At 40.5% G+C, this 27,870-nt stretch overlaps 1 protein-coding gene across 1 annotated transcript; it reads right to left on the bottom strand.

Moving 5' to 3' along the window:
• Window positions 1-6,096: 6,096 nt before the first annotated feature.
• On the bottom strand, window positions 6,097-27,593 carry gsk3ab (glycogen synthase kinase 3 alpha b). Its single transcript, XM_049583850.1, has 11 exons — window positions 27,506-27,593; window positions 27,215-27,400; window positions 20,560-20,747; window positions 20,258-20,341; window positions 18,456-18,566; window positions 14,170-14,300; window positions 13,685-13,889; window positions 12,532-12,627; window positions 10,501-10,687; window positions 10,287-10,364; window positions 6,097-8,918 (listed from the first exon to the last, which is right to left on the bottom strand). Exons 2-11 carry the CDS (start codon window positions 27,387-27,389, stop codon window positions 8,851-8,853), a joined length of 1,323 nt encoding a protein of 440 aa, XP_049439807.1. The 5' UTR covers window positions 27,390-27,400; window positions 27,506-27,593; the 3' UTR covers window positions 6,097-8,850.
• Window positions 27,594-27,870: the final 277 nt, after the last annotated feature.

The following is a 27,870-nucleotide window of genomic DNA, read 5'->3' as shown; positions in this document are numbered from 1 at the left end:
TACGAAGGATTTTATTTAATTGTCCTAACTTTAATTTGGAAAACTAGCTTAGCGCTGGAGAAACAAAGGGATGTTGATAGGAGCACAGGAGCAGCACACTGATGTTGTCACAGGGCTGTAATTGATTGCAGTGTTGATCCTGTAATGCAATGTGGGATGTTGACTACTTGGCAAAATCACGTTGTGTGTTACCACCTACACCGAGCATAAATCCTCTCAAATCTACTGTAAATACAGAGCCATTACAGGACAGAACTCTTTACCAAATCACATTATTAAAATAAATACCAGAGCCTCTTTAAAGAAAAATATTAAAAGAGTATATAATGCAATAAATGAAATGATACAACTGTGCCACATTCATCTGACTGATTCAAAATTCAAATTATTCATTGTTATATGCACAGGAATTACAAAGAATCAGTCACTGGCAAGGAAAATCTTAGATCTCAGGCTACCGTCAGTGATGCTCATTAAATATGTATGCAAAGGAAAAAGAAAGAAACAAAGACAAATATTTTCAGCATCCCATAAGCAACATTGTTTGCCACCTGATGTAACCACAGTCTGAGTTTGTTACTGCAGCTCTTCAAGGATTAATTGCTGACTCTTTTCACCCTTTTCATACAGCGACAGTAGTAATATGACTTCAGCTGCCCTTGAACGCCCACACAGATTTATTAAATCTACAGCAGCCTTACACTTATCAGATTTACCCTCCTCAGAGTGAAAACAGCCAGCTGCATTGGGTATTATATACAGGGGTCACTGAAGGTATAGACTAGCCCACTCCACTCATTTCCCAGAATTACATAGTGCCCCGTTGTGCCCCATGGCTGATTGGGAAGATGAGCAGCTCCTCCAGACTGCTTAACTTGACTCCAAATGGTATTAAAGAGCCGGCCGGGCATTCAGCCAGAGGGGCCGGGGCCACTCAGGCTCCACAGAAACTGTGCAATCTGCTTGACACACTGTGGGATAACATTATTCAACCTTGACATACCATATCACCACGATGAAGATTTAGCAGCCATGTTTTTCATTGAAGGCTACGGTTCAGGGACTGCAGGTCCCAGGAGAGGAGTGCTGTCTTTTCACGCGGCGCTGATTGCTCAGCATTCACACAAATGCACCTTCTTCATGTTTTCCTTCCTTTTCATCTTTTGTTGTGTTGTTTTCACAGCGCCTCTACCTTTAGGCTTGTGAGCGCAGCTGCTGTTGCACTCCAGCGGAAACAGGTGAATAAAAATGTACTCTAATGGTAAAGGATACAAACTCTATTCGACATGATATCAGTATGAATGTTGATACTGGGAGATACACTGAATATATCCCCACATCAGCGGTCTCTTTTAGGGATGTAGAGTAGACATTTAGACATTTAAGTAGATATTTTCATCAATAAAGAGTTCAAAAGATGTTCTCTGAATTTTGGAGATTATATTCCCAATGAATGTACTCTGGCAGGATATTGCTTGTCTGTAGAAGACTCTCACTCTTGTTATTCACCATTTTTATCGATGTGGGGTCAATGAGCTGGTTTGGATAAAAGATGTTGGGAGATATCAAGAAGATAATTCTTGTAGATTTTAAAGTTTCTTACAAGTTCGATTCCTCATATCTAGCAAAAAAAGCTCATAGCTATTTATCTTTATCTTTATCTCTGCATTTTACCCCTAAAGTTAAAGAAATATGTTATGAAGCAAAACAAGCCTAACATCTATTTATCTGATCAGAGTCTTGTTACAAAATAGACTCAAATTTGGAAAACAGATTTCTTTTTTTCTTCACATCTTTTAAATGACATCCACGTCTGGTTATCTTTAAAGGAGCAGTGTGTAATATTTAGGGAGATTTAGTGGCATCTAGTGGTGAGGACTGCATATTGCAGCCGGCTGAAACTTCCCCTGGTTAGAATATTTAATTGTTCAGGAGGTTTTCTTCAGGGAGCAACATTAGACGCAGAGGTCTCTTCCTCTCCAGAACAAACGGAGCAGATGATTAAAACGGGTAAAAATATCGAATAAAGCAGTTTCAGTTACAAATCAGTGTTTCCAAGACACTGTTTGGCATGTCAGAGATGAACTGCTAGTCCAGCACCTGCTAATGTACGCTCAGCTTTTTTCTCCACCAACTTAAGATCTGGACCTTTAGGTGGTTTTTATCAGGAGCCGAAGTATCCACAGAGGTCACTTCCTCTCCAAAACAAACAGACCCTGTGATTTAAACCATTAAAAACACTGAATAAAGCAGATTCATGTTTCAGTATATCTCTGATGCTCTTGTCGCGAAGGGGCTGCTAACGGTGGCCAATGCGAAAAACGTTAACCCTGTCTAGAGTCAGTGTTTGGTTTGTCTGTTCTGGGCTACTGTAGAAACATGGAGATACAATATGACAGTCTCCGTAGACAAGGACCTGCTACCTATGTAGACATAAATGGCTCATTCTAAGGTAACAAAATCACAATGATTCTTCCTTGCAGGCGATTATACACTAAAGAAAATATTATATTATATTCCATTTCTGCCAATATATTCCCCTAAATCCTACACACTGGACATTTAAAGATTGATAATGTCTTAGTTGAGGTGTCCCACATCAGATTCTTTACAGACATTGTTCCCTTTAAAGGTCCAGTGTGAGGGATTTAGGGACATCTATCGGCAGAAATTAAATATTCGTAACTTGTTTTCATTAGCGTATAATCACCAGAAAATAAGAATTGTTGTGTTTTCCTTACCTGAGAATGAGCCGTTTATACCTACATAGGGAGCGGGTCCTCCTCCACGCAGTCTGCCATGGTGTTCTACAGTAGCCTATGATGGGCAAATTAAACACTTGCTCTCAGCCACTGTTCTCCTACATGCTTGGCACATAAAAGAAGCTTCAGTTCTACAATCTTAATGGTAGAGGCCACTAAATCCTATGCCCTACACCTTCAATATATCTAATTTTGTGAATCTTATTATAATTCAAGACACATATCATATTCATACAGCAAAGTGGAAAGGCACCAAACCCTCATATCCCTTGTCTTTGACTGATTTTGTAAACTAACAAACATAAATCACCCAGTAGTAAAAGATTTCTTTTGCCTGCTAATTACATCATCCTGACAATATTTCCCATCTTCAACAGATATTTTGTGAACCTAAATCTTCCCTCAGAAATGATCACAGACTTGAGTTCATGTTTATGAATAGAGGGCGAGGACGGGGCCAGGTCATACAAGGACAAAGTATTTAATTCATCTGAGGTGAACTTGAGGGGCAGAGTTAAAGGTAACCGAGAAATTTTAGTCAAGCACCGGGCAGCAAAGGTTCTGCCAGAGCCTATAAATATTTTCTACCGAACACACAGAAAGACGAAAGAAGAAAGTTCATAGACACCCCGAGACTTCATTAAATCCTGCTCTTCTTTTACAGCACTGAACAGCGGATTCTGGTCTGAATGAAAAATATCACTGTGAGACGAATGTGAGAGAGAAGCCTCCTTTGGTCCTCGTTAAGCGGCCATGAAGATATTCAGCCGTGTTTGAGGTGTGTGCTGAAGGTCCTTGAAGTCATGGGAGTCAAGTGAGAACTGAATTCACCATGCTGCTTAGAAATCTTGAAACAAAAGTGAGACCATATCAAAAACAGGGATGACAGTTTAAAGAAAGTGTCACTGAAACACACCACCGCCACACAACACTAAGAATACCAACATGCTAATTGTCTCTGTTCACACGTCTGATATAATCAGACTGTGGAAGTGCAAGATTTCATCAGTCAAGGTCAAAAACATTTTCACTGACATTTGCAATAGCATGGTTTCCATAACAACCGTTCTGATTTCATCACTCTGAAACCGGTCGCTTCCAGAGTTCACTGATCCGCCCGACTCCACTTCAGAGCATAACGAGAACATCATTTAATTAATCCCTCCATGAAAAGGTTTCATTCAGCGCTGATGCAAATCCTGTGACTCACACCTGATAAGCAACTGTGAGTTTTCATATTCAGAACATTTAGTTAGCAACATTATTATGTAGAGGGGAAACAGGCCTTAGAAAACACCCGCAAGTGAAACAGCAGTGTTGATTTGTTAATGTCTCAACACCTGAGCTCAACGCAGACTCAACAAGTGTTCTTATCCTCAGCACACTGCTCTCCATGCTGATGCATTTCACTTCACTTTCACCTCAAACTCTGAAATTTGTCTTGTGTCTCAGGACGTCAAGTGTTTCACATACATGCACATAAATACAGAGCATTTATCCAAACAGCAAAACCATGTTACAAATCACATCAGACACTGTGGGAAGTGGATGCAGTGACAAATTAATCATTCCTATTATGTTAAGTGCTGGACCCAGGTACAGATACATATTCTGATGTAATAGTGTGACAGACTGAGAAACAAAAGAGCTGCTCAACCTGTTGGGAGGCTAAATCTTCTGTGTAATGGCAATAGCATGGCTGATAATGGATAGCATCAACAGCATGAGAAGAATCAGTTGTATAAGCCAGGATTACACAACAAAATCCTCTACATGCATCTTCACTGTATTAGCACATTTCCTTATTACTGTATTCTGCAGTCGTGGTAGAAGTACTCCTCCTTGACTGAGGTAAAAGCACCACTACCACAGTGTCAATGTACTCCAAGTTACAAGTCATGCATTCAAAATGTTACATGGTTAAACTACAGATGCAATCTCAGCTAAATGTAGTTAAAATATCAAAAGTATAAGTGCTCATTATGCAGCATTATTTCACATTTTATTTTTATTATTCACTTGATAATGATGCACTGTAGTTTTTAATCATTTATTCACTCATTTTCCATAACTGCATATCCAGTTGGGGGTCATGGGGTAGAACCTATCCCAGCTGACACCCTGGACAGGTCGCCAGACTATCACAGGGCTAACACATAGAGACAGACAACCATTTACACTCACATTCACACCTACGGGCAATTTAGAGTCACCAGAAACCCACGCTGAAATGGGGAGAACGTGCAAACTCCACACAGAAGAGCTCCCCCACCCTGGGGTTCAAATCAGGAACCCTCTTGCTGTGAGGTGACAATGCAGTGTATTTCTGTAGCATTGACATACATACAGAATTTCAATTTCATATGTGGTTTAGGTTGGAGCAAATTAAAAAGAATTATTTTATATATTTTTGATTAGTTTCATTCACTTTGTCATGATGCACTATAGTTTTTAAGATTAAAAGTTTCTAAACTCTAAATCTAAAAAAGTAACTAAAGCTGTCAAATAAATGTAGTGAAGTGAAAGGACAATATTTGCCCGTGAAGTGTTGTTGAGAACCTGGATAAAATATCTGCACCTGTTTTTCTTCTGGACTGTGGCCAGACCTGTGAAGCAGCTGCTTGTCTTCTAATAAAGGAATACTTCAGCCACAAAATGACCACTTGTAAATCAGTAAGTCACACTGTGTTACCTTAATTTGTGAAGAAAACTTTTCTTTCTTTGCATGCTTCCGTGGTGAACTGCAACGACGTTGTTGCTAAAGTGGTCCCCAATCGATCATAAACTAATATGTCCGCAGAAGCATACGAGAGAAACAAAGTTTTCTTCATGAATTCAAGGTAACACGGCACGGCTAATTGGATTACAAATAGCTGAAGTGGTCCTCTAAGTACATTTTGCTAATAATACCTCTGCAATTGTACTAACTAGTAAATGCAGGACTTAAATTAGTTATGGATTTTTTATTGCATTGTTGTACTTCTATTTGGGCTCTGCAAAGGATCTTAAAACACTCAGAGGTACTTGAGAAACTAGAGATTGGCAGAATGGGAAAAAGCTAAAAATCTATGTTGTTTCGGACTCAAACACATAATCAGTTGTCATTTTTGGTATGGAAATTCCATCTCTACTGGATCACTTTTTGGCCCTAGACATGCTGTGTGGTAATTTGACTGAACACATCGCCGTATAAACAAAGCACTTTCTCCGTGTACACAGGTTAATAAATAAACATGCTGTTTTAATGTCATTATGACTTCCCCGCTGTGCTCGAGTAAACACGGCTCACTAATTCAGGTATAACTCAATCACGAATGTGACACAGGAACAGTTTCATCACTTTATTAATGAGTTTAATTATTTATACCAACAAACAAAAACTGTCTCTCTCTCTCCATCCCTCTCTCTTCATCATCTCCTTTATCCAACCGTTCTGTTCCCAACAATGACATTTTACCCCCCAGACAAGGGTGATAAAAGAGCGAGGTCACAGCAAATTAAAAACAAAGTGTGACAGATCAGAAGGTGGAAAAAAAAATTAAACATTAAAATAGCACATTTAGTCAGCTCTTCATTTAGGAAAAAAGTCAGGAGTACTGAGGATGATGTCCATGGTCTACCAGCACACATACACACACACACACACACACACACACACACACACACATACACATACATTCCCTGCAACTGTGCTCAAGAAACTCACCAAGTATCTGAGAAGCATACACACCGTACTGACAGGACGGACCTGTCACACTCATACGACACACAGTAAGCAAAAACAGGAGACGGTCGGACACAGGAGATGATGCATGTCAATGGACAGATTCATTATTTCCTCCAGACACACTCACACACTCACTCACACACACACAGAGGGTGATCCGTACTCTCTCCCGACACTACGACCCCACAGATCCAGAGGCTTGTAACATTCCCTTCACATTGAAGTTAAATGGAAAACTGGAGTTCCACCTGTTGGCTAACATGTGCACCTGCATACACACAAGACCACTGATTGGAAAGCACACACCAACGTCTGGATCTTAGTACAGTATCTTGGATGTGAAAATCGTTTACATGTGACATTGCTTGACTAAAATTTGGAATATTAAAAAAAAAAACCAAACAAACAAACAAAAAAAAACTTAATCCCCTGACTGTACCACCCCAGTGGAAAAAGAAAAGTCCCCCACCCCACCCCCCAAAAAAAGACACAATACAATAAATAAAACAGTTATGACAACATTTATGGGGGAAAAGGGAAAGTCGTAAAGAGAGAAATGGAGGGAGAGAGAATAAAAATGAAACATTTTGTTCTGTTTTTCCCCTCCTGAACCAGGGACTGAAATGAAATCGTATTTACAGACTGCGACTGAGGATAAACAGTCCGGCCGCTGCTGCGCCGGTCTACTAGAGAAAAAAAAATTACAAGAACAACAATATAATAACAATAATAACAAAAATAACAAAATAAAATAAAATAAAAGGTACTTGATATTTACAGTTTAGCAGTGAAAAAAGGAGGAAAGAGGGAAGCAGAAGGCAGAGGGAGGAGGACGAAGAGGAATGAAAGGGAGGCTCCAAAAGCTGTTGGGTTTCAGGGGTGTGAGCGTTCCTCTCTGGTCTGGTTATTACTGAGATTAGAGGAAGTAATATAGCGTGGTCAACTTGGGCTGAACATGCACGTTTGTGTTGTGGAAGAAAACTGGTTCATGCCGCCAGTGGACTGTTGAGGCTGAGTAAATCATTCACGATCAGTTCCCAGAGCCACAAGAAGAACATGATATGAGCATCACACAGGCAGGCTGTTTGGGAAGGACCAAAGAGGGTTTCAACAAATCCTTAAGACGAACCAAATTCATTCAGAGTCGTCCTCCTGCACAAACAATAACTGTGTCTACAAGCTGAAATGATAATGACGAACCGAGTGAGCAGCGGAAGCGGCCAGTAGTCTCTCTGAACCCTGTGCACCTGATTCTTCAAACATAATCAAGTCGATAAGAACCTCAACACCGTAAGGTGACATAATTAATGAGGTGATTTTCACCCTACAGTGCGAGGCAACTGTGTTTATGACATGTGAGACATCACTGAGGCTTCTATATGAGATGCAACAGCTGGACAGTACATGTAACTCGTCCCCTTTGCTTCCTCTCTGCTCCCTTTGGAGATGTGCTATAACATGAAACGCTTGGTTTCCAGCTTAACCAATGACATGAGCTTATACTGAAGAGACTGAAGAAGTGCACTCTGCTCCCTCTCATTCACATAAAAGGCAGTCGATATTCAGAAAGAAACTTTAAAGACTGTGGTGCCCTCCTTTGTAATAAAATTTAAAACCACCTCTTATCTAAAATGAGCCAAAATCGTTTTGTTTGGTATCAAACTGGGAGATTTAAAAAAATTCTACACCATCGGATCGGGCGACCTGACAATACTTGAGTAAAGTTCAGGGTATGGAGTGACAGAGAAGCCACTCATCTACACAGTGGGTTGTATGATCAAACATGTACAGCACAAGTGTCCCATTTTTGACCCCACTAAGGTTGATTGTCAATATTAGTCAGGCCTTACACACGGCCCTCATTCTCAACTCCGTAGCCAATCAGGACCCCATTCAATGGCACCACGGCCACACATAAAATACGCTATTGCAAATAAAATGAACATAAAAAGGGATAAAAGTCAACTGTAGATTATAATACAGAAAATCCACATAACATATACAGCCCCCCTCCTCATCTCCCAAACATCCCAACCAATGCTTCTTTACTCCAACGGGCCAGATGAGGGCCAGCACGGACTTAGAACTGCAGCTTATATTAAGCCCAAGCATGGCCGCCTAAATATCCTTAAAACAACCCCGCAGCTTCCTGAAGCTAGCAGCCACAGAAATCGCTCTCTATATGAAATTGTTAAAATTCAGGGAACATAGCAACGCTGAGTGTTTATGTGGGTGTGTACAGTTACTTCTCTTCTATTTTAAGGGTTTGGAGCCGGGAGGAAGTTTGAGAGGGAGAAGAGCAGAGGAGAGAAAAAGGAAAATGGGGACGACAAAAAGAAAGGATGACAGAGGGATGGATGCTCAGGTGCTGTTGTTGATGGATCCAGGTGCTGAGCTGGGCTGGGCGGTACTGTCTGACACACTGCCCTCTGCAGGAGGAGAGAGGGAACACACGTGTCACCAACACAAGGTTAATCTTGCAGAAAGAACTCACTAGCTTGGTAGATAGTTTGGGATATCAAGTGATTATAATGTGTCTAAAAATAAATATTAATGTCGTTTAGACACATAAAAGTGTATAACAGTTTAAAGTCTGGGCAAAGGCTACTCTTGGGATGGATTTTAAATGGTTCATCGTTTAAGTTGAGACTGAGATAAAGATTAGCTTTTTGTCAGGGTCATACAGGCTAGAAATGCACCATGTGGGCAAAAGATACTTTGACTTCCACTCTACTTTTTAAATATTATTGGACAAAATGTTACTTTTACTTATTTTACAAATTCACTAGTAAGGTGGCCGAGACACGTTGAACGAACTGCACATCCAAAACAAACTCAAGCACATTAATAGGGCCATATCATCTTGTTCTCCATGTTCCTTTTATAAATTTTATTATCATATGAAAAATTCATATCGTGACACTGGCAATAGTTAGACTTGTTGACATAATCATGTCATACTGTTACCCACAGCACCAAGAAGCATGGCTAAAAGCAAAATTTTGCTACAACAGAAGGAAATTGCCGGTTACTTTATATTTAAAGATCCCAGGGTACATTTTTTGAATTTGAGAGCTGTTTAAATGTGTAATTTGTGGTAGATTTTATTTTGTTGTACTATAAATATTGTATATAGCATCTGAATCTCACTTTAAGTTACTGTTGTTAATTACAAACTAAAGAAATTAGATCATTTTTGTTAAGTTTTTACTGAATATTTGAAAGCAAACTGTAAAACTAGATCACTTATTTTGCACTTCCATATTCTTAAATTAATAATAAGTGTTTTTTTTACTAATGTGTCATATTGTCACAAATATTGTTATCGCAAAAATGCCCTGAAATATCAGGATATTATTTTAGGGTCATATCGCCCACCCGACACATTAACAGAAAACAGAAAGGCAAAAGCCACAATGAAAGTGGGCGTCTACGGGACGTTGACAATGAAACATGTGACTGTTATGACAGGACTACTGTTACCTACACATGTGGAAGAATAATGTTCTTGCCGGTTTAAAAGTTATTTGAAACTTTTGCTTACTATGTTATGTTTTGCACCTGTGTTTTCCATTAGTGCCTTTTTTAAAATTTGCACAGTGTTTTGGACATACAGTTCGTTCCTACTGTCTCGTCACAAGATAAAAAAAATAAAATAAAATTGAAAAATAATTTTAAAAAAAGGAAAAAAAAAGGCCATTGAAAACATGAATAACTGCACAAATAAAACCCAAATGCAATATGGTCCGTCAATGAAAAATACATCATCAAGAAGAGCTTCATTTTGTGTTACATACCATGTGAGGCAGGCGATGTCTGTGCACGAGCGTGAGGAGGAATGAGTGTGGAGTTCAACTGGGGCTGGATAGACAGCTCTGAGGGGGGAGACAAGGTAAACCAATTTTAATGACACATACATACTATGGCTGCAGTGACACTGAGTGAAGGTCATCAGAGGTCAAACATGCAGGAGATAAAGGGGAATGCAGAATGACACTGAGGTAAACTGACCAACGGGACTGAAGTTGAAGAGGAGCGGCAGTTCTCGTCCGCTGGGCAGGCGGGTGTTGGGCTGGCGCAGCTCATCGAAGAAGGCGTGCGCACACGCCTCCAAGGGAGACAGCCTAGTCACCGGCGTGTATTCCAGCAGTCGGGAGCAGAGGGCGATGGCCTCTGGTGGGGTACGAGGCTTAAACACCTGACGCAGGGGAGACATTTTAAAATTTGGGTTTATGTAAATACAAGACTTAAGGTGCTTTCAGACAGCGAGTGGCAGCGGTAAGGAGAGGGAGGGCAGCTCTTTGCTGCTATATTTTGAGTTTATGATGTCTTCCATCTTGCCGCCGTGGCTCGCCATGTGACCATAGCAACCACAGAAACTGATTTTACTGTAGTGCCCTGAGTTATACACCTCTTCAGACAGAACAGACCAATCAACAACATCAGCTTCAAAGTCTGGTTATTCAGTCTGGGACAATAAATAAACTTTATGATCCTATTTAGCAAAAACGTGCTATATCGACTGTCATGTTGTTATTCATTTTCTCTATTTTAAAGCTACAATAACAAATACTGAGCGGCAGCGTCGGTGACTTTAAAACTACATTCAAGGTTCAAGATTATCGTTATCGTCCCACTAGGTGAAGTTTATTTTTGCAGGGTTCCCATAAAAACAGAATATAAAAGAAAACGACACATCAACACAATAAATCAGCGAGCTAGAGCGGGGAAATGGAAATTCATACAAGTACACATGTATAAGAGTGCAAGGGAAGTGCAGGCAATGAAGCATGAGTGCTGTTTGCCATTAAGCATATCAATAGCGTTTGGGATGAAGGAGACAAGGAATCTTTTAGGCCTCCAAACGGGTGCCCTAAAACAACATCCTGATGGCAAAAGCTTAAACTTCTTCAGGAGTAGATGGTCCCGGCAGTCAAATATAGCAATAGTGCTTCTAAGGATCTGCTTGTTATAAATGTCCACGAGCTTGGCCTGACAAGAGTCTAGCTAGCTAATGAAAACAAAAAATCTATTTATATTGTCACAAATCATCAAATTCTAGTTTCTTATTTTGATACTTTCCCTTTTCCAAAATAGGGCTGGGTATTGGTACATTATACCTTTAATGATTCCACTGAAATAAGGTACATCTCCAATATTGTTGGCTACTACTTTATAACTGTCCATGATTCCACATGGTTGTGGTAATCCATGGTTTCTGGTTGTGGAATGATTCAACTGGCCACACATCCTGACCCAAACAAGATGGTTGCGTGGTTGTGCCTCACAAAACGGGCAGAGCTGCACTGTAGCCGCCTCTGAATGGCGTATCGCAGGGATCCACAGCAGGAATGAGACAGCACCTTACATTCCCACCGTCACACCAGTGCAAGCAGAATCGAAACGTCTTCAGTCAAATTATACCTGCGTTAGATCTTTTTTGTGCCGGAGGTCTGATCCCAGACTGTCCTGACTCCCTGCTGGATCAGCAAACTTTATGTTTCTGCTGTCTCTGGAGCTGCTTTCCTCTGAGCTGACAGTCAGTTCAACATCTGCCTGGTTAGCAGGAGCTAACATCCAACACTGAGCCATTAAACAATCCCAACAAACTCACAGAGACACAGAAACTACTCGGCTGTCGTTAAACCTGTTGTTAACCGTTAGGTAATGTTAGCAATGTGATGCCAACAGTTAGCCCTGTCACTGTGTGTGCGACTGGGTGAACTTTCACAACTGTCCCAGGAGCTCACACTCCAGCAGCAGCAGCAGCAGCAGCTACAAACTATACAGTCTGTAGTGTGGTCAAGTCGAGCGTGGTGTATTGACAGAGTTGGCAGTTGAGTGTGCCGAGATACCACCAAAATGTTCTTTGGTATGGCTGTACTACACGCTACTCCATATTATGGGTATCAAATGAAGTACTCTCATGGTATCAGTATCACTTAAATGCCATTTCAAAAGATACAAACACTAAAACTTCACACTGATATTTGGATAACAGCTATCCAGGACTATTAATATTCTCCAGTGGTGGAAACATACCTTTGTCCAAGGGTGTGCTTTGATCTGAGGGAATTTGAACTCTGTGTAGTTAGGATTCATTTCCCGGATCTGCTCCCTTGTTGGTGTCCCCAGGACCTGTTAAACAAGAATGAAAAATTAATTTTCATTAATATTAATCGCAATCATCGGTATGTCTTCTTGCATGCCTGTACACACAATGTGTGGGACGAATTGTCAGTGCGGGTATTAACACAAATATACTTTGTTATAGGCAGTGTCTGAAGGTAACTTTTCGACTGTCAGCCAAGCATGTTTTTTACCAGCTAAAAAATAAAAAAATACTTTCTTTTGTGTCACATATATATTTGTTTCAGTACATTTCATTGAGATAATGGAGTATTTTGTTGAACAGAAACTTTAATAAGAGGCCAGAGCAAAATTTGAAGCAAAATGATTTTAATATACTGAACAACTCATCACTACATCCTCAGTAAGCAGTGCTGCAGTGTATATGTCTAGGGCTTGTATTGTAAGAGGTAAGAGGAAGAGGAGTGAACCTGTACTGTGCTGCCATTGATAGTGTGGGAGGCAATAAAGAGTTTTCCATCTTGGTTCAGACTATGTGGCCTGTGCTCTGTGTTTATTATTACCTTCAAAAGTATGGGCACAACTCATAACCCTCAGCTACACATTAGCATCACGGTAACTAGCAGCAGACCAGCAGGAAGTGGTATTTTCACAGATCAGCACCGTAGATTCTGCACCGTAAAGAGTGATTTAAAACTAGGAGCGTTCAAGATGATCAGCTCGCAGCACTGTTTAGGCGTGCATAAAAACACATTTGCAGTATATGTGTGTCCTTAAAAGAGCAGCATGCCCCTAAATTACACCAAAACCTGACAGAGCCTGGTTATAGGTAACACAAATGTCATTTGTTGTATTAGGTGTAAAGCTTACATCGTCCTTCTGGATAACTTGTTCCCAATTTAATAATACCTGTATGTTTAAATAAATGTTGCGTCACTGGAAGTTTTCTTTACCAAAGTTCTTACAAATGTAAAACAGTTTCTTGGTACCTAAAGCCAGCACTGACAGTAGTTTCGTTTCCAAACTTTACACCGTGTCTCCTTTCATCTAGCAGCTTGTGCAATCAGTTGGCTGCCTGCCACTGTTTGTGGTATCCCTACTGTACCTTGATGATCTCTACTAGCTGGTCCACACCACTGTCCCCAGGGAATATGGGCTGGCCCAGCAGCAGCTCAGCCAGCACACAGCCGGCCGACCAGATGTCAATGTTGGACGTGTAGTCGGTGGCACCAAAGATGAGCTCTGGGGCACGATAGTACCGTGAGCAGATATAGGACACATTTGGCTCCCCTCGAACTAGCTGCTTTGCACTGGAAGAGCGAGACGAAGCAGAAAAAGACAGTTCAGGAGGGAAATGTCAGTCAATGTGAACCTTTAAGTGTTTGCGTTCACAAAACCATGTAAGCAACCAAGACGGAGAGGTAAGAAAGACATATGAAAGATCAACACAGGGAAAGTCAAGACTGAGGAAGAGACGGCTACACAAACAGACAGCCAACTCAACATGCATGCTGAGACACAGACAGTAACAATAATGAGAAGAACGATAGAGACAGACAGACACGTCCAGAGGCGGAGTCTGGTACTGACCTGCCAAAGTCACAGAGTTTGAGGATGGCCGTCTCTGGGTCCACCAGGAGGTTCTGGGGCTTGATGTCTCTGTGACACACGCCCTGGGAATGGATATAAGCCAGACTGCGGAACAGCTGGTACATGTACACCTGAGGGGGACAGAGAGTTGGCATGATGCCCGACAATGTTTAATAACTCAGACAGAACCGTACAAATATTCCAAGAAAAGCACAAAAGCATGTGAGGACATTCAAGTTCACTATTGTCATGTGCCAATGTTCAGTCAAGGTTCCTGCAGTGTTCACAAAATTACATTCAAGACATTTTAATACCACACAAAATACACTTTAATACCTCTTTCACGAACAGACTGGCCAACCTACAAAAGTATGATGACAGACAATTTGGCCTTGAGTTAGCACATTTCTCACTACTTCCCAGCAGTGAACAACAATTCCTAATAAAATAAAATAAAATGAATGCAGTCTGGACCAAGATAAGCTGCAGAAAATGGATGATTGGATGGCTCAACCAATTCAACAAGATTAATTCTATTAAATTCATTTACATTTTCATAAAATCAACACTTGCTCATTACGAGATGATGAGCTCCCCATCTACTGTAATCCACGAAATGGACTGGGCAACATCCTGCAAGTACAAGTCACTGTCGCAAAAATCCCACTTTTAGTTTACAGATGTGTAACAACCTTAACAAAGGCTGCAATCAGACACAAAAACATTTGTAACTTTCATTACTGCCTACATGAGGGCAAGAGAAACTGTCAGACTTTTGCAAATTAATTTAAGACTTTTTTAGGAAACTAAATTCAAGGTTTTTAAAGACTTTTCAAGACCTGCAGATAGCCTGTCAATGAATTACGTTGTATAAGTTTGGATACTATGAATTACAATTTCATTGCCGTTTAGGCTGATAGTCTTATGTGACCTCAGCTGACCTGAGCTAAGCTTGAGTCAGCTAAAGCAGTGGTTCCTAACCGACCTAACCTCCTCCACGAGGCCACAAGATAAATCTGAGGGGTTGTAGGACAATGATGGCACAGGAAAGACGGAAAGATATTGTTCTGCTGCAAAAATATATGCAATTTATTTTTCAGACTTATCTTTAATTGTTGCTAATTTCTAACTCACATTTTGTAGACACACATGGGCTGTAGGGCTGCACACGACTAAAATTATGTCAGTCAAATCAGATAAGGCTGTTCAATACAAATATTCGTTCTTTGTTCTCCATATAGGCTTTGAGAGTTTGAACAGGTTTCGGTGGGATGTTCAGGGTGACAGCGACGTTGACATAACATAGTAAACAGGCTGAGTTAGCCTCCTGGGCTAATGTGTGCTAACTATGGTAACAACGAATCGGAAATATGCAACATTTTTTGCTGACACTAGATATCAGACAAAAGCCAGAGACTGTATCGTATTAATTTGCTGTGAGCTTGACATTCACCACTTCTAAACAGAAGGCAGAAGATAACGTTATCTCGGACCAAACAAAGACTCTCTTCCTCTGGCAGCAGTGTGAAAACAAGGAGCACTCACTATATAGCTACACCTGGGACCCCAGATGTAGACTCAGACATCCCCAGACGTACACTGCACACTAACAGACAGAAAAACAAACAAACACATTGACATGATGATTTGAATCTTCAACTTTAAGTGGGCAGCCTTCACAGACTGCGATGAGGGGCTGCAATCTGCCACTTTTGAGGGATCACAAGCCAAGACTATAGGTCTTGAGTATAGCTGACTGCAGCTGTGTAACTGTACTACACCATCTGGCTCTTTTACTTATCACAAGGTAATGTAATTTCTTTTGGAAAGACAGGAGCACGTGTGTGTGTGTCTGTATTTATTTTCGTCATATGCCAGTCACTTCAGTATGTGCCCTGATTGTGTTTTTGGGTGCACTGTGTAGGTGCGTGTTGTAAGAAGCAGCTGCGTGGTGTCTGATGCCGCCCGCGGTGGCATGTTTCTACAACAAAATAACACGGGTGAAAAATCCCCCCTGAAGACGCGCAACTATCCTCATTCAACCCCTGTTTGACATTTGTCTACACATTCTAGGTCAATGAAGTCATTCTCAAATCAAAATTGCTCACACAGTGAGTTCACATCCATTTGATGTGTCTGTAGAATGCAGACGGTAGGCATCTTAATATGACAAATCACTGTCATCATCACCATTATCATCATTATTACCCGCATGATGAAGTGACAGCAGGCTGGCCACAGATTACTAAATGAGTACAGACAAGATGACTGAGGGATGAAAGATGATGTTTAAAAAGGGGGGGCAGAGGGAGAAGAGGAGGAGAGGGGTGAGGAAGACCCAGGGGACAGGGAGAGGGGGTGGAAGACCCCCAGAAACGCTGTGATGGAAGTGTGTCGCTGGAGGACGGAGGGATGACAGAGGAGAGAGAAAGAGAGGGATCAGTATGCGTCTCAAAGCCACAGGGGAGCAGCAGGCTGAGGAAGGGAAATGGGCCATGAGACAGCTATAATGTCCTCTCTGCTGCTACAGACACAGTAAACACACAAACACCCTCTCTAAAATGAGCACCCTTTTAGACACAGAACCAAGTGTATTGCAAACAGATTAATTCCCATGGGTCCATCTTTCCCTTTCTGCTCTCATAATCCTTAAACAGTGAGCCGTCTGTGAAACACAGAGAAATACTTGGCTGGTTGTTGCGTCTACAGGCGATTACTGAACAACATTTTATTTTCCACTGAATTTCGTTAAAAATCTCTCAATAATTGATGAACCTCAATTCAAAGAGACTAGGATGAAATATTTAAATCCAATCCCAGAGAGGGATAATGACCAAGCATGGAGAGTGGTGACTCATCGTGAATGCAAAAAGTGCAAATGTAACCCATTAGTCTAAGTGGATCTATCAGCTATGGCATGTCAGAGTTGCAGATTGTGACTTTGAGTCTCATCTTTTAAGGATTAAATATTTACATTTAATAGTATACTTTAAACCATCAAATCACCAAGAGATGTCACAGATCTCTAACTTGTGAAGCAGCTGCCTTTTAAACAGATCGTCCTGTATATTTCTTCTGTGTGGTTCCTACAAAGCTGCATGTTCGGCAGTCTAGATGTCAGGGGTTCCCAAAATGAATGAATGCAGCATTATGAGTTACAACTAAAATGCATTTTAGATACATTAATCCCAAATCACTGCTGAAATGAACCCAGAGAATGTCCACTTAATTTATATTCTGTCCTTTTTTTTAGGATGAACAAACAGGGTTGAAAACATATAAGTAAGCCTTGTGGACCAGAGGTTTCTCTTTGTCCATTATTTTGACGGACAAGGTCGTAAAAAATGTAATCATAATCTCTTATTACCCGTCATTTCAGTTTCATCTTTAAATAATAATAAGACATAGTTAGCTCAATTTAATTTTCATTCATTCATTTTAATTGTGTAACTTATAGAGTACACATGTTTTAGGGTGTAGTACCATTTGCTTAAGTACCGCATCACACCTATGACAAGCAGGCATGCATGTGCATACTTAAGTCGTGGCTCATTTTGACGGTTATGTAACCATTGTTCCTACAGCGTCAAGTTTACATAGACCTATGTTAGTCAACTATAACTATAAAAAGAAGGGACGTTTTGCTGTTGTGTCATCTTTGCTGATTAACAATTAGATAGCTACAGACTGAGGAAAAAATTAATTTGCTGTGCCGAATGCTGGCAGCTACCGGCAACTTTTGAAGTGGAGTGTTTTCTTGCATGTTATGTAATGCAACACACCTTAAATATCAATATGACAACTTTGCTCGTTCGATCTGATTTTGTTGTCTCTTGCAGGACACAGGCTTTAGTGATGACTGGATCTTCAAGTGCTTAAAAAATGTTGTGCTGTGCTCCGCAGCACTACACCCGTGTTTATAGAGCCATGGCGAGAAAAGATGAACAGAGACACGAACCGTGCAAAGTAACTGCAGTTATGTCAGCAGTCAGCCGCTGTGACATTTTACAGTGGTATGCAGCAATAGATATCAATTGGACAGGGGTGTGAATTACTGTAAGTTACAGTTGAACAGCCTCACTGTTCTAATCTGTCAAAATGATGGACAGCCTTCACATGTTCAGTCAATGACGGGAAATTTTCAGTTTACGAAATGTGTCGTGGACTTCTCATACCAAAGTAGTACGTCATCCCTGAATTACTGACTTGAATAAACTTTGCCGTTAGGGTGAAATGCCCACATATACACTCAGCTGTGTGTATGCACATGTTTTGTGTGTACCCACCTTAACATAGATGATAGGGATGGTGGTCTTGGCCTTGTTGAAATGCCGAGCCACCCTGTACACTGTCTCGGGGACGTAGTCCAGCACCAGATTCAAATACACCTCATCTTTCTGGAAAAGAGGAAAAAAAACTTCATCAATAAGAGCAAAAAGTGAACTATGGTATTAAACCAACCAATCTAATAAAATGTTCTGTTGTAAATTGGGAGAGTAAGTAAACAAAAAATAATTATTGTGTCTGTATGCAGTGATTAGCTGTATGATTGAAAATTGCTTTTAAAAGGACAATATGAAACATTCATCTGTTGCTCTGAACTTATTATCTTTAATGAATATTTGCTGCAAACAATGATTAAGTAAACAATTACTGCTGCTGCAGCTCACTGACAACATTTGGTCACTTTCAGTAAAAAATTAAACCACATCTATCATGATGAGTGTGAGCCCAGTCAGTAAATATTCTGGGGTAAAATGAAGTGTGAACAATGTCCGACTCAAATACTGGGGAGGATATTCAGGCTTTCTGACACCAATGTAATGCTTCATTCATAAACTATCACATCGTTTGCTATAAAATAGGATACACAAATGCCTGCTTTTTACAGCGGCTGAGTTAGAAGACGATGACAAAATGTAGTGTGCGCTGTTGCACATGGCTTACATATAAAAATGCACCTTGATCTGAGGAATCCTCGGACACAAACATTGTGTTTCTACAGTGTACAGTTCAGAGGTTATGGATCAAAAGCTGATACAGCTCAAGTTTTCTCAGATGCAGACACATTTAATACAAAAGCAAACCATAATAATAATCTGAGGAATTCAGCAAACATGCTTGAAAGTAAAGAGTGTGAATTTAAATGCACAACTAGAAGGACACTCAAGGAGCACAGACCTCCGCCAAGGCCAATAGTCCAGTCTTCTATGATATGCAAATCTGGATGTATTTCCAAAACTGTTAGAATTAAGTCAAAATATAGTTTGCCCAGCTGAAGCTTCAACATCTCAGCTGTGCATCTGAACTGGAACTGTTTCACATACTTCAAATACACTTGTGAAAACCAGAAAACACAACTTATAATGTACATTATGTAGGAATATCAAATGCTTGGACTGAAGTAACATCATGAAGATGGCAGCTTGTTATCAAGAATGGCTGTCACGAAAAACTGTCACAGCATTCACAAGGACAACATTTCTACTTGAGTCAAATTTGAATTTAATCTCTCTGGTGGAGTTTATTTCAAACAATTTACATTTGGATATGAGTAAGAGTGTAATTAGTTGCATAATATGTGTGTATTTAAGTTTCCATAGCCACACCTTAGTTTGGGAAAAGCGTTGTTAAAATCATGGCAGTGTTACAATTGTACCGGTTCTCCCATGAAATCACCGTCCCCGAGTGTTTGCCAACTACAGCTTTGTGTGTGAAGTTGGAACAACATGTGTAGGCTACCCCAGAGGATTACTGGTACCTGTGAATGTCGACTGTGATATAGCTTCATTTTATTTCCACAACTGGATATGTTTTGTCACTTGTGAACTATCCAAAATTGAATTGGTCTTCCAAGTTTCAAGAAAATCAGACCAGTAGTTTTTCCAGTAAACCTGCTAACGAACAAAGAAGCCGAACCGAGCACAGAACAAAACCTCCCTGGCGGAGATAATAAAGACTGGGATCAACTTGTCTGAAATATGTCTATGAATCATCCTTGATGCATGCGCCATTAAATGGCTGGGTGTGGAGGCAGAGCACATCATCTCGAAACTTGATTCCTGCTGTAATGTCAGTGCATACACACCTTCTCTCCACTGGAGTAGAAGAAGTAACGTAGCCTCACAATGTTGCAGTGGTCCAACTTCCTCATAATTTGCAGCTCCCTATTCTGCAATAAGGAAAGGAAAAAAGGAGAAGGAAGAGAAATGCAAACATTGTGAATTGTAAAAAAAAAAAAAGTGAGGTCTGTAATTTAGGACATTTAACATCATATTCTAATCCACAGTGTCATTTACATCTACTAAAAGCCACCTCATCCTTTATTTTAGAGGCAAAGTTAACAGCTTTACTGTAATTATCTGACTGAGTGGGCCTGTCTAAACATACCTTAAACCTCTTGTCTTGGAGAACTTTCTTAATCGCCACCATCTCCTGGCTGTCGATGAGGCGAGCCTGGTAGACCACTCCAAAGGAGCCATTTCCTATAACCTTTATGTCTGTATAGGACACTTCCTGCGGGCGATCGGGGCCCTGGCCAGGTGTGGCTACCACCGTCGTCACCTTGCCACTATCTCCTGTGGGAGAGAGCACAAATATGCCTTGTTAGAAAGAAATGACAACAACTCTGTAAAGAAATGTGACTTCACACTAATGTTACATATCTACTGTTTAAAAAGTGGAAATGATAATAAAGAACAACCATATTATTAATGCATAAAGGGATATTTAAACATGTGAGAAGCACAGTTACACGACCCTCTCCAGTTCAGCCTAAGTGTGCCTGCGACAGACAAGTTAAACATCAACAAGCCCTCCCTCCTTCTCTAAATGGTTGTGACCTATGTGGTGGCTCCCCAGACACACTCCACTGGCTGGTAATGAGCTCCTAATGCTTCCCACAGCACTTTCCTGCTGCTCCCCTGGGTGAAACTAGTCCAAGCCCTTTTCATGCTGGAGACACACATATGATAGAGGTCTACTCGACCCATGTTCAACCCCAGTTAGACCCAATTATGTGAGACTGTGGTCAAATACCCTTTTTCCAACATGATCAGCATGTTTATGTAGGTTGTCTAAATGCGGGAAAACTTGCTAAACATATGTGATAGAGTCCTTTTTTCATTGCCAATATACCAGAGCTGGGCACACAGCTTTACAGCAGATGAGTATGCATTGTTTTTTTTGTTTTTTTTTTACTAGCGTGTCACACACACACACACACACACACACACACACACACACACACACACACACCGGAAAACAGGGGTAGTAAACGGCAGGATGGAGGCCAGTGAAAATGTTACAGTGATTGCTTTTTTTATATCTCTTACTTATTCAGTCTCTCTTTCAAGCTGTGTGCTGCCTAAATCAGAACAATGCTCAAGCACTGCTTGGACAAAGACGGGACGACTGTCGTGGCGGTGCGTCTCAGTATGGTGCTGGACAAGGGGTGAGAATTTGCATGTCCACCCTGGTGTCACTTTTCTATTACTGCCAATCAAAGCTGGAACCATAATTACTGTGACTACTACAGAGTCATGTATCTTAGGAATGAATGCAGATAGGAAAGGCAGATGTTTGTGGGTTTTTGTCCTGTGGTAAAGTGGCTAAAAAGTAACCCCTTGTCGTCACAGTTAGAGACAAGAGTCTACAACAGTATTCTAAACATGCAACAGCTATAGCACAAAATTACTTGTATAATTTCCACATAAATGAACCAATAAAATCAGTTTTAGTCTTCTCCGTTGGCCAAATTTCTCCGCCCCTGGCTTATTCATGGAAAGTTGGCTAAATGTTGCCTGAACTCTAATGACATAAAATTAAATTCTCGTTCCAAAAAGGAGTGCCTGGAGCCGGCCCCTGCATCCCATGTTTAATCCACTTCAGGACAAAAGTCTCAAAGGCAGGCTTGGGGGCGGGGGGGTTATGTGTGTTGATCCGTTCAGATTGCAGATTTAACCTGCGGTTCTGTGTCAATCCGAAATGAGTATTACAGTCTCAATCACAGTTCCAGCTCAGCACCTCTGCAATTGCAATTACCTCAATGTCCCCATTTCAGTAATATAGATTTACCCCAGGGATAGGTTGATGTAATCTCTACGTAAGGGCTAGTTAAGCACATAGTTGGATTTCGTACATTTTTGTCACATGCTATAGATGTTCTGTTGGTATTCATTAAACTTCTACATTCAAATACATTCTGAATGGTGCATTATTATTTGCTATTATGCTTTCTTTAAGAGCTAAAGCACAGGTACGTGTATTATTATTTATGTCAGAATGCTTGACCTTGTGAAAATCAAACAAAATGGGATGTTCAACATCTAACTGTAACTGACAGCTCTAGTTAGGGTCAAGTAGCTGCTCAGTGTTTTACGCCTGTGCCTGTGTTGGGTCAAGAATGATTTGACAAATCGGCACCAGAAGCAATGACACTGGGAGGGAAAGAACAGCAGAGAAGAGGCCCATTGCCAAAAGGCTTGTCAGAGCCTGTGATAAAAATTGCGTGGACAGTAGCACACCCAGAAGTGCTACCATTTCCAGGGCTTGCTCACTTCGCCTGTCTCAACAGGACCCCTCCTGATCTCTACTTGGTCTCTTAGTCTCAAAATGGAGTCAGAAAATGAAGCATTTTGGTCTCTTTCGTGGATTGACAAAAAAACTGAGATAGTAATTTGGCTTCATCGACTGCTGTTTGTGCCTGTGTGAAAAACAATTCGTGACTAAATAAATTCAAAATTATATTTCCATCTCCAACTGTTTAGTGATGAGAAGAGACAACAGTATACTTTGCTATTTTTTGCAATTTTCCAGCCCAAACTTTTTCAAGGTTATCAGCAAACAGCAGCCGATAGCGTATCCACATGATTGGCCTAGATCTGATCTCTTGCCCTCAGGTCAGCAGGAAATATTCAGCTTTTGAGATCAGTCACTGTGGTTCCTGCACATTCCTGTATCCCAGCTCCACACAATACAATGTTCCTCTGTATTTCCTTTTAGCATCACTTTCACTCTTTTTTTAAACAAGTTAAGTCAGAGGGGAGCACATTAAATATGGAGCAGCTGTGGCATGATAGTCCCTTGAATAATGAATGCAAAGATGAGCACTCTTGCCCAGCTGTCAGTGAATAGCTTTGGTTTCTGATATGTCAACGCAGGCCTGATGAGTAAGAGAAAAGAGATGAGTAGAGTGACTCTCCTCACACCCACACTAATAAGCAATTAGCTTGGAGCTTGTTTGTGAGTGTAAAAACCCAAGCTCACGTTTAACTTGATTAAATGATCAGCAATTGCCTGATAATTCACAAAATATATCTTACCATTAGTGACCTATAGGTTTATTAAAAAGGCACCTTGACTGATGTTGTGTGGTGATGGATTTACACGAGTATGGTTTGGATATTTGGATAAATCCATATGTCCACACAATTCCCCTCCTTCACAATAGAAGATGCTTCAATTGATCAAACATCAAGCAGAATCACATGACACACACATACCTCTAATGATCTTTAAATTTGCAGTTTATGTACTAGTGTTGTCAAAAATATTGATTTATCGATACTTATGGGTTCTAAATATCTGAAATGGCTTCTATTCTATTCTATTCTATTCTATTCTAATGGCTTTCTTGCTCTTTCTAAGTGTTAATGTTAACTGCAGTTATTGTGCTTTTTTCTGCGGCTTACCGAGAAAAGAAGAGTTGTCGCTCTCATGTTATAGCCTTGTTATATTTTAATTTTTTTTTTTTAAATTGCATGCCCTCAATTTCAATTTTTCCACATGGTATCAAAAATGGTATTGAATTTGAAAAATTTTTCAAGGTACTGTATCAAAGTTAATAATTCCAGTACTGTGACAACATTGATTTGTTCTTGTTGGTGCCTCACAGTCTCAAGTTGACACTCCTGCAATGCATTGATCCAACTATTAGTCTCCCATAACTGATTCCAATACTTCAACTCAACAGGATCGAGTATGGTGCTCTCTTTTTCCTATATAAAGAATCTATACACAACACTGCGTGGAACTTATTGAGGTCTATCTTATGTAAAGTACCATCAGGCCAGAGACGCTGTGGCACTAAATCCTCAGTCAGAGGCCCACACTCACACAATGGATTTCATAATAACATTAATGAAGAAAATGTATTTAAGTTGGATTGGTCACGTCTGACTTCAAACCAATGCTAATGCTAAACTAACCCTTAATAAGGTCTGCACCACTAGATCAGTATCTTTGCATTCCTTTTGTTGACCACTTACTGTGCCGTTAATAATATGTGCAAGTGTTAGCTCACGGTTTGCAGGCAAGATGGAGACAACTGGGATTTTAAAGGATGTACAACATGAAAACACCTTCAGATTCCGGGCAAATATTTTGACACTTGGGTAACCAGCGGTAGAAAGACATATATCAGTGTTTAGGAGTAAGTACGCCAACTTTAAAAATAACATGGGTAACAGGGATGGGCGAAATGTTAAAATTTTCAAACTCACCACCTAACAACCAGCAACTGCCAATATATTTGCGCGTGTGTGTGGTGGAAAACCAGTGGAAAACCAGTGACTTTAACATGGTTTCTCATGTGTAAATACACTGGAATTACAAGGGACTAACTAAACTGAATTAAATTGAAACTATCATGTATAGCAATAAAAGCTAGTGGGGAATGATCACTAATATTAACATTCTTATTATTATTTGAACAGGCTATTTTTGGTTTAAATCAATGTCAGACTGTATCTTATTTAGGCAAAGTTCTTGTGTTTCAAAATATGGTATTGAACAGTTTCAATACTGCCACTAAGACTTGGGTATTACATTGACATTAGTTTAAATAATTTCAAATGATACCAAGACCTATGAAAGAAATTGTGACTGATATTTACTCTGCCAGTTTTAATCACTTCACATGATTGGCAGCATCCCTAAAGGCTCTAATAAACCAAAATGGCTGAATATTTTCGGTCAGTCTCAGCTGGTCTGTTACCTCTTGTTCCCACTGATGACTTAGTGTCTTTTAAAATTGCAGAAGACACCATTTAGTTGTCACTATTACCGTATTTTTCTCTTTCTGTCATCAGACAGCTGAATGGGTATTGAGTAGTGATTCAGTTGTGGCTTGTTAATGCTACCTGTTAATCACCAACAGTTATTCCTTCACTGCTGCACTAAAGCAATTGATCAAATCACTATTATATGCTGCCAAGTTGTCTGACAGCAGTAAATAGAGGTTAATGATGACATCTGTCTTGTGTGACTGGCAGCATTGGCAGAATCACAGAGGGGTAGAGACAGCAGAAAGTAGGCAGCCTTCTTAACATTGCTGCTACACAGCATGTAACCATGTCTGAGCAGGCAGACATCATCCTGCCTCAAGCTCAGTTTCCCCAATGCACATTAAAAATCAGAGCCTGTGGTTTTTGGATTTATCTTCTTCAGAGAGCTTAGTTTTGGGTGTGAAAATAGTCAGGTTAGTTTGGCCAAAAGGTGAGATAGAGAGATGATTTCAGATTTAACCAGCTTAGTGTCGATGTCGGTTAAAACACCACTTTTGTGAGGGTTTCAGTAAGTTCAAGGACCTCTGAGACAAGAAGAGCGCTTAATTCTGAAAACAGTACAAGGGGAAAAGTGAGCTTGTGAATGAGCCAAATCACCTGATGAAGATCTGCTGATTGGCCGCATGAACATGCAAAGACTTACTACAGAGCAGCTTGAGTTGCCTTTGATCTTTGACTTCTATTCATTGTCATTTTGCTCTAAAAATTAATTATTGATAAGTGTTACTTTCTATAAGGCCGCAAAATAACTTGTGTTTCTGTCCCATTGTGAAAATGCTATTTGACACAAGAGCTGTGATGCTATTTTCTTCTTCTTCCCAATCTGTCCTCTGCCACACCTCTGTCCAACCCTACAGATCTTCAGCCAACGGCTACCTCTGCATAGCTACATGACCCCTGAGCATTCTGCAAGTTCTTGTCATCACACTAGCAAAACCAACTCGTGGGGACTTGGCTGTTGGCAAACCAGGGTTTTCAGAAGAGGCATTGATATAGTGAAGCTAGTTAGCATATTTAAAATCAGCGTATAAGTAAAGGACCTGCTTATGGAAATGATAGCTTCCTCTAAGGTGTACAGAAATGTAATTAATTCAGAACCTCTCTTCCGCAAGGTTGAGCAGGCAATGTGCCAAATAAAGGCTCACCAAACTGTTTCCACTGTACAATTTGACTGTACTATACAATATACTGTAATTATACTATGCTGTAATTCTCATTTGCTTTATGAAAATGACCTTAGGTGGATTTATGTACAGGACCTGCTGTTTAGACCAGTGCATAGATGCTTTCATATCTGCTCAAGTGTAGGCATCCAGGTGAGTACTGAGATTGGGCGAATGAGTCACTATTTGCTGGCTATTAAGAATCTACAATTCAGCAATGTGGGATATTTTCTAATTTTATTTTCCATATCTTCAGGCTACCACAAGACGTATACTAACGCGATCCTGGTCCTGAGCAAGATCAGACTAGACCGGGGACGACGCCTAAAAAGTTAAACCAGATAATTTCAACCTACTCTTTCCAAACGTTAGCAAGCTAACTTACTGTAGCTAGCTTCCACATCTGACATTAATGACGAATATATTAGAGCGGCGGCTAACACCAACTCTGTTCTTGGGTTACAGTGCAAAAATACTGGTTAGGTAATGTTGCCGAAAACATTTACATAACGTAATTTACCGTCGAAATATCACCGGCTTAGCTCCAAGCTTGCAGCCAGCAGCTAACGATAATGTTAGCTATGTGGTAAAAGCCCTTGATCGCAATGGATCTTTAATGAAAAACACAGCTAACGTTAGCTGGACAGCTAACCTAAGTTAGCTAACCAGCTAAAAGCCTGCTGGCTAAGGTTAGCCCCGCGACAATGATCGACACTAAGAACACTCCGACACATTCGTCTAAAAATAACGCACAAGCCGAGTCTTTGTATTAACGTGTTAAATGGGCTCATGATAGAAATACAAATTAATACTCACTAGGCAGTTTCAAATTCCCAAAGCTCGTCGAGCTGCTTCCACTGGCTTGTGAAGCCCCAGTTTTTCCTGTCGAGCTTCCACCGGCTACTGCTGATCCGGCACCGGCTGCAGCGGATCCGGGAGCTCCGGGAGGCTCAGCGAATGAGCTGGTCCTGGGCCGCCCGCTGCCGCTCATATTTGTGTGAACTAAAGCCGGGGCAAGGTTGGACGTTATTAGCAGCCAGACCGGCACAAACGTAAGCTATTTGTGTATATATATTAATTTTCGATATAAATATAAACTACACTTACAGCGTTCTGTATAGGTTGTCCGTCTCCCCCTTTCTTCCTCTGTAGAACGGTGATGGTGGGGGGACTGGGGAGTTGACGCACAACGACGTAAAGCTCGCAAGGTGTACTGGGAAAATGAGTTGTTGGGGTCATAGAGTTCAAACTACAGTACTACCGAAATATGACATAGAATTAATTTACGACGAAAACTATAAATGTAATAATTAATACTTCAATGTCGCTTTAAAGTTGGGTTATTAACATATAGCTAACACAACGTTAACGGGGACAATGGTGCTTTTAAAACCAACAAAGTAACTGTATGTTAGCTTAAGTTATTTTGAAACAGGCTAACCTCCACCAGAGCACATAAAATAGTTTACTTA

Source organism: Epinephelus fuscoguttatus, linkage group LG8 (genome assembly GCF_011397635.1).
Source record: "Epinephelus fuscoguttatus linkage group LG8, E.fuscoguttatus.final_Chr_v1".
Classification (NCBI taxonomy): Eukaryota; Metazoa; Chordata; class Actinopteri; order Perciformes; family Serranidae; genus Epinephelus; species Epinephelus fuscoguttatus.
The sequence above is the reverse complement of the archived record's forward strand: the minus strand, read 5'-3'. Positions and strand labels throughout refer to the sequence as shown.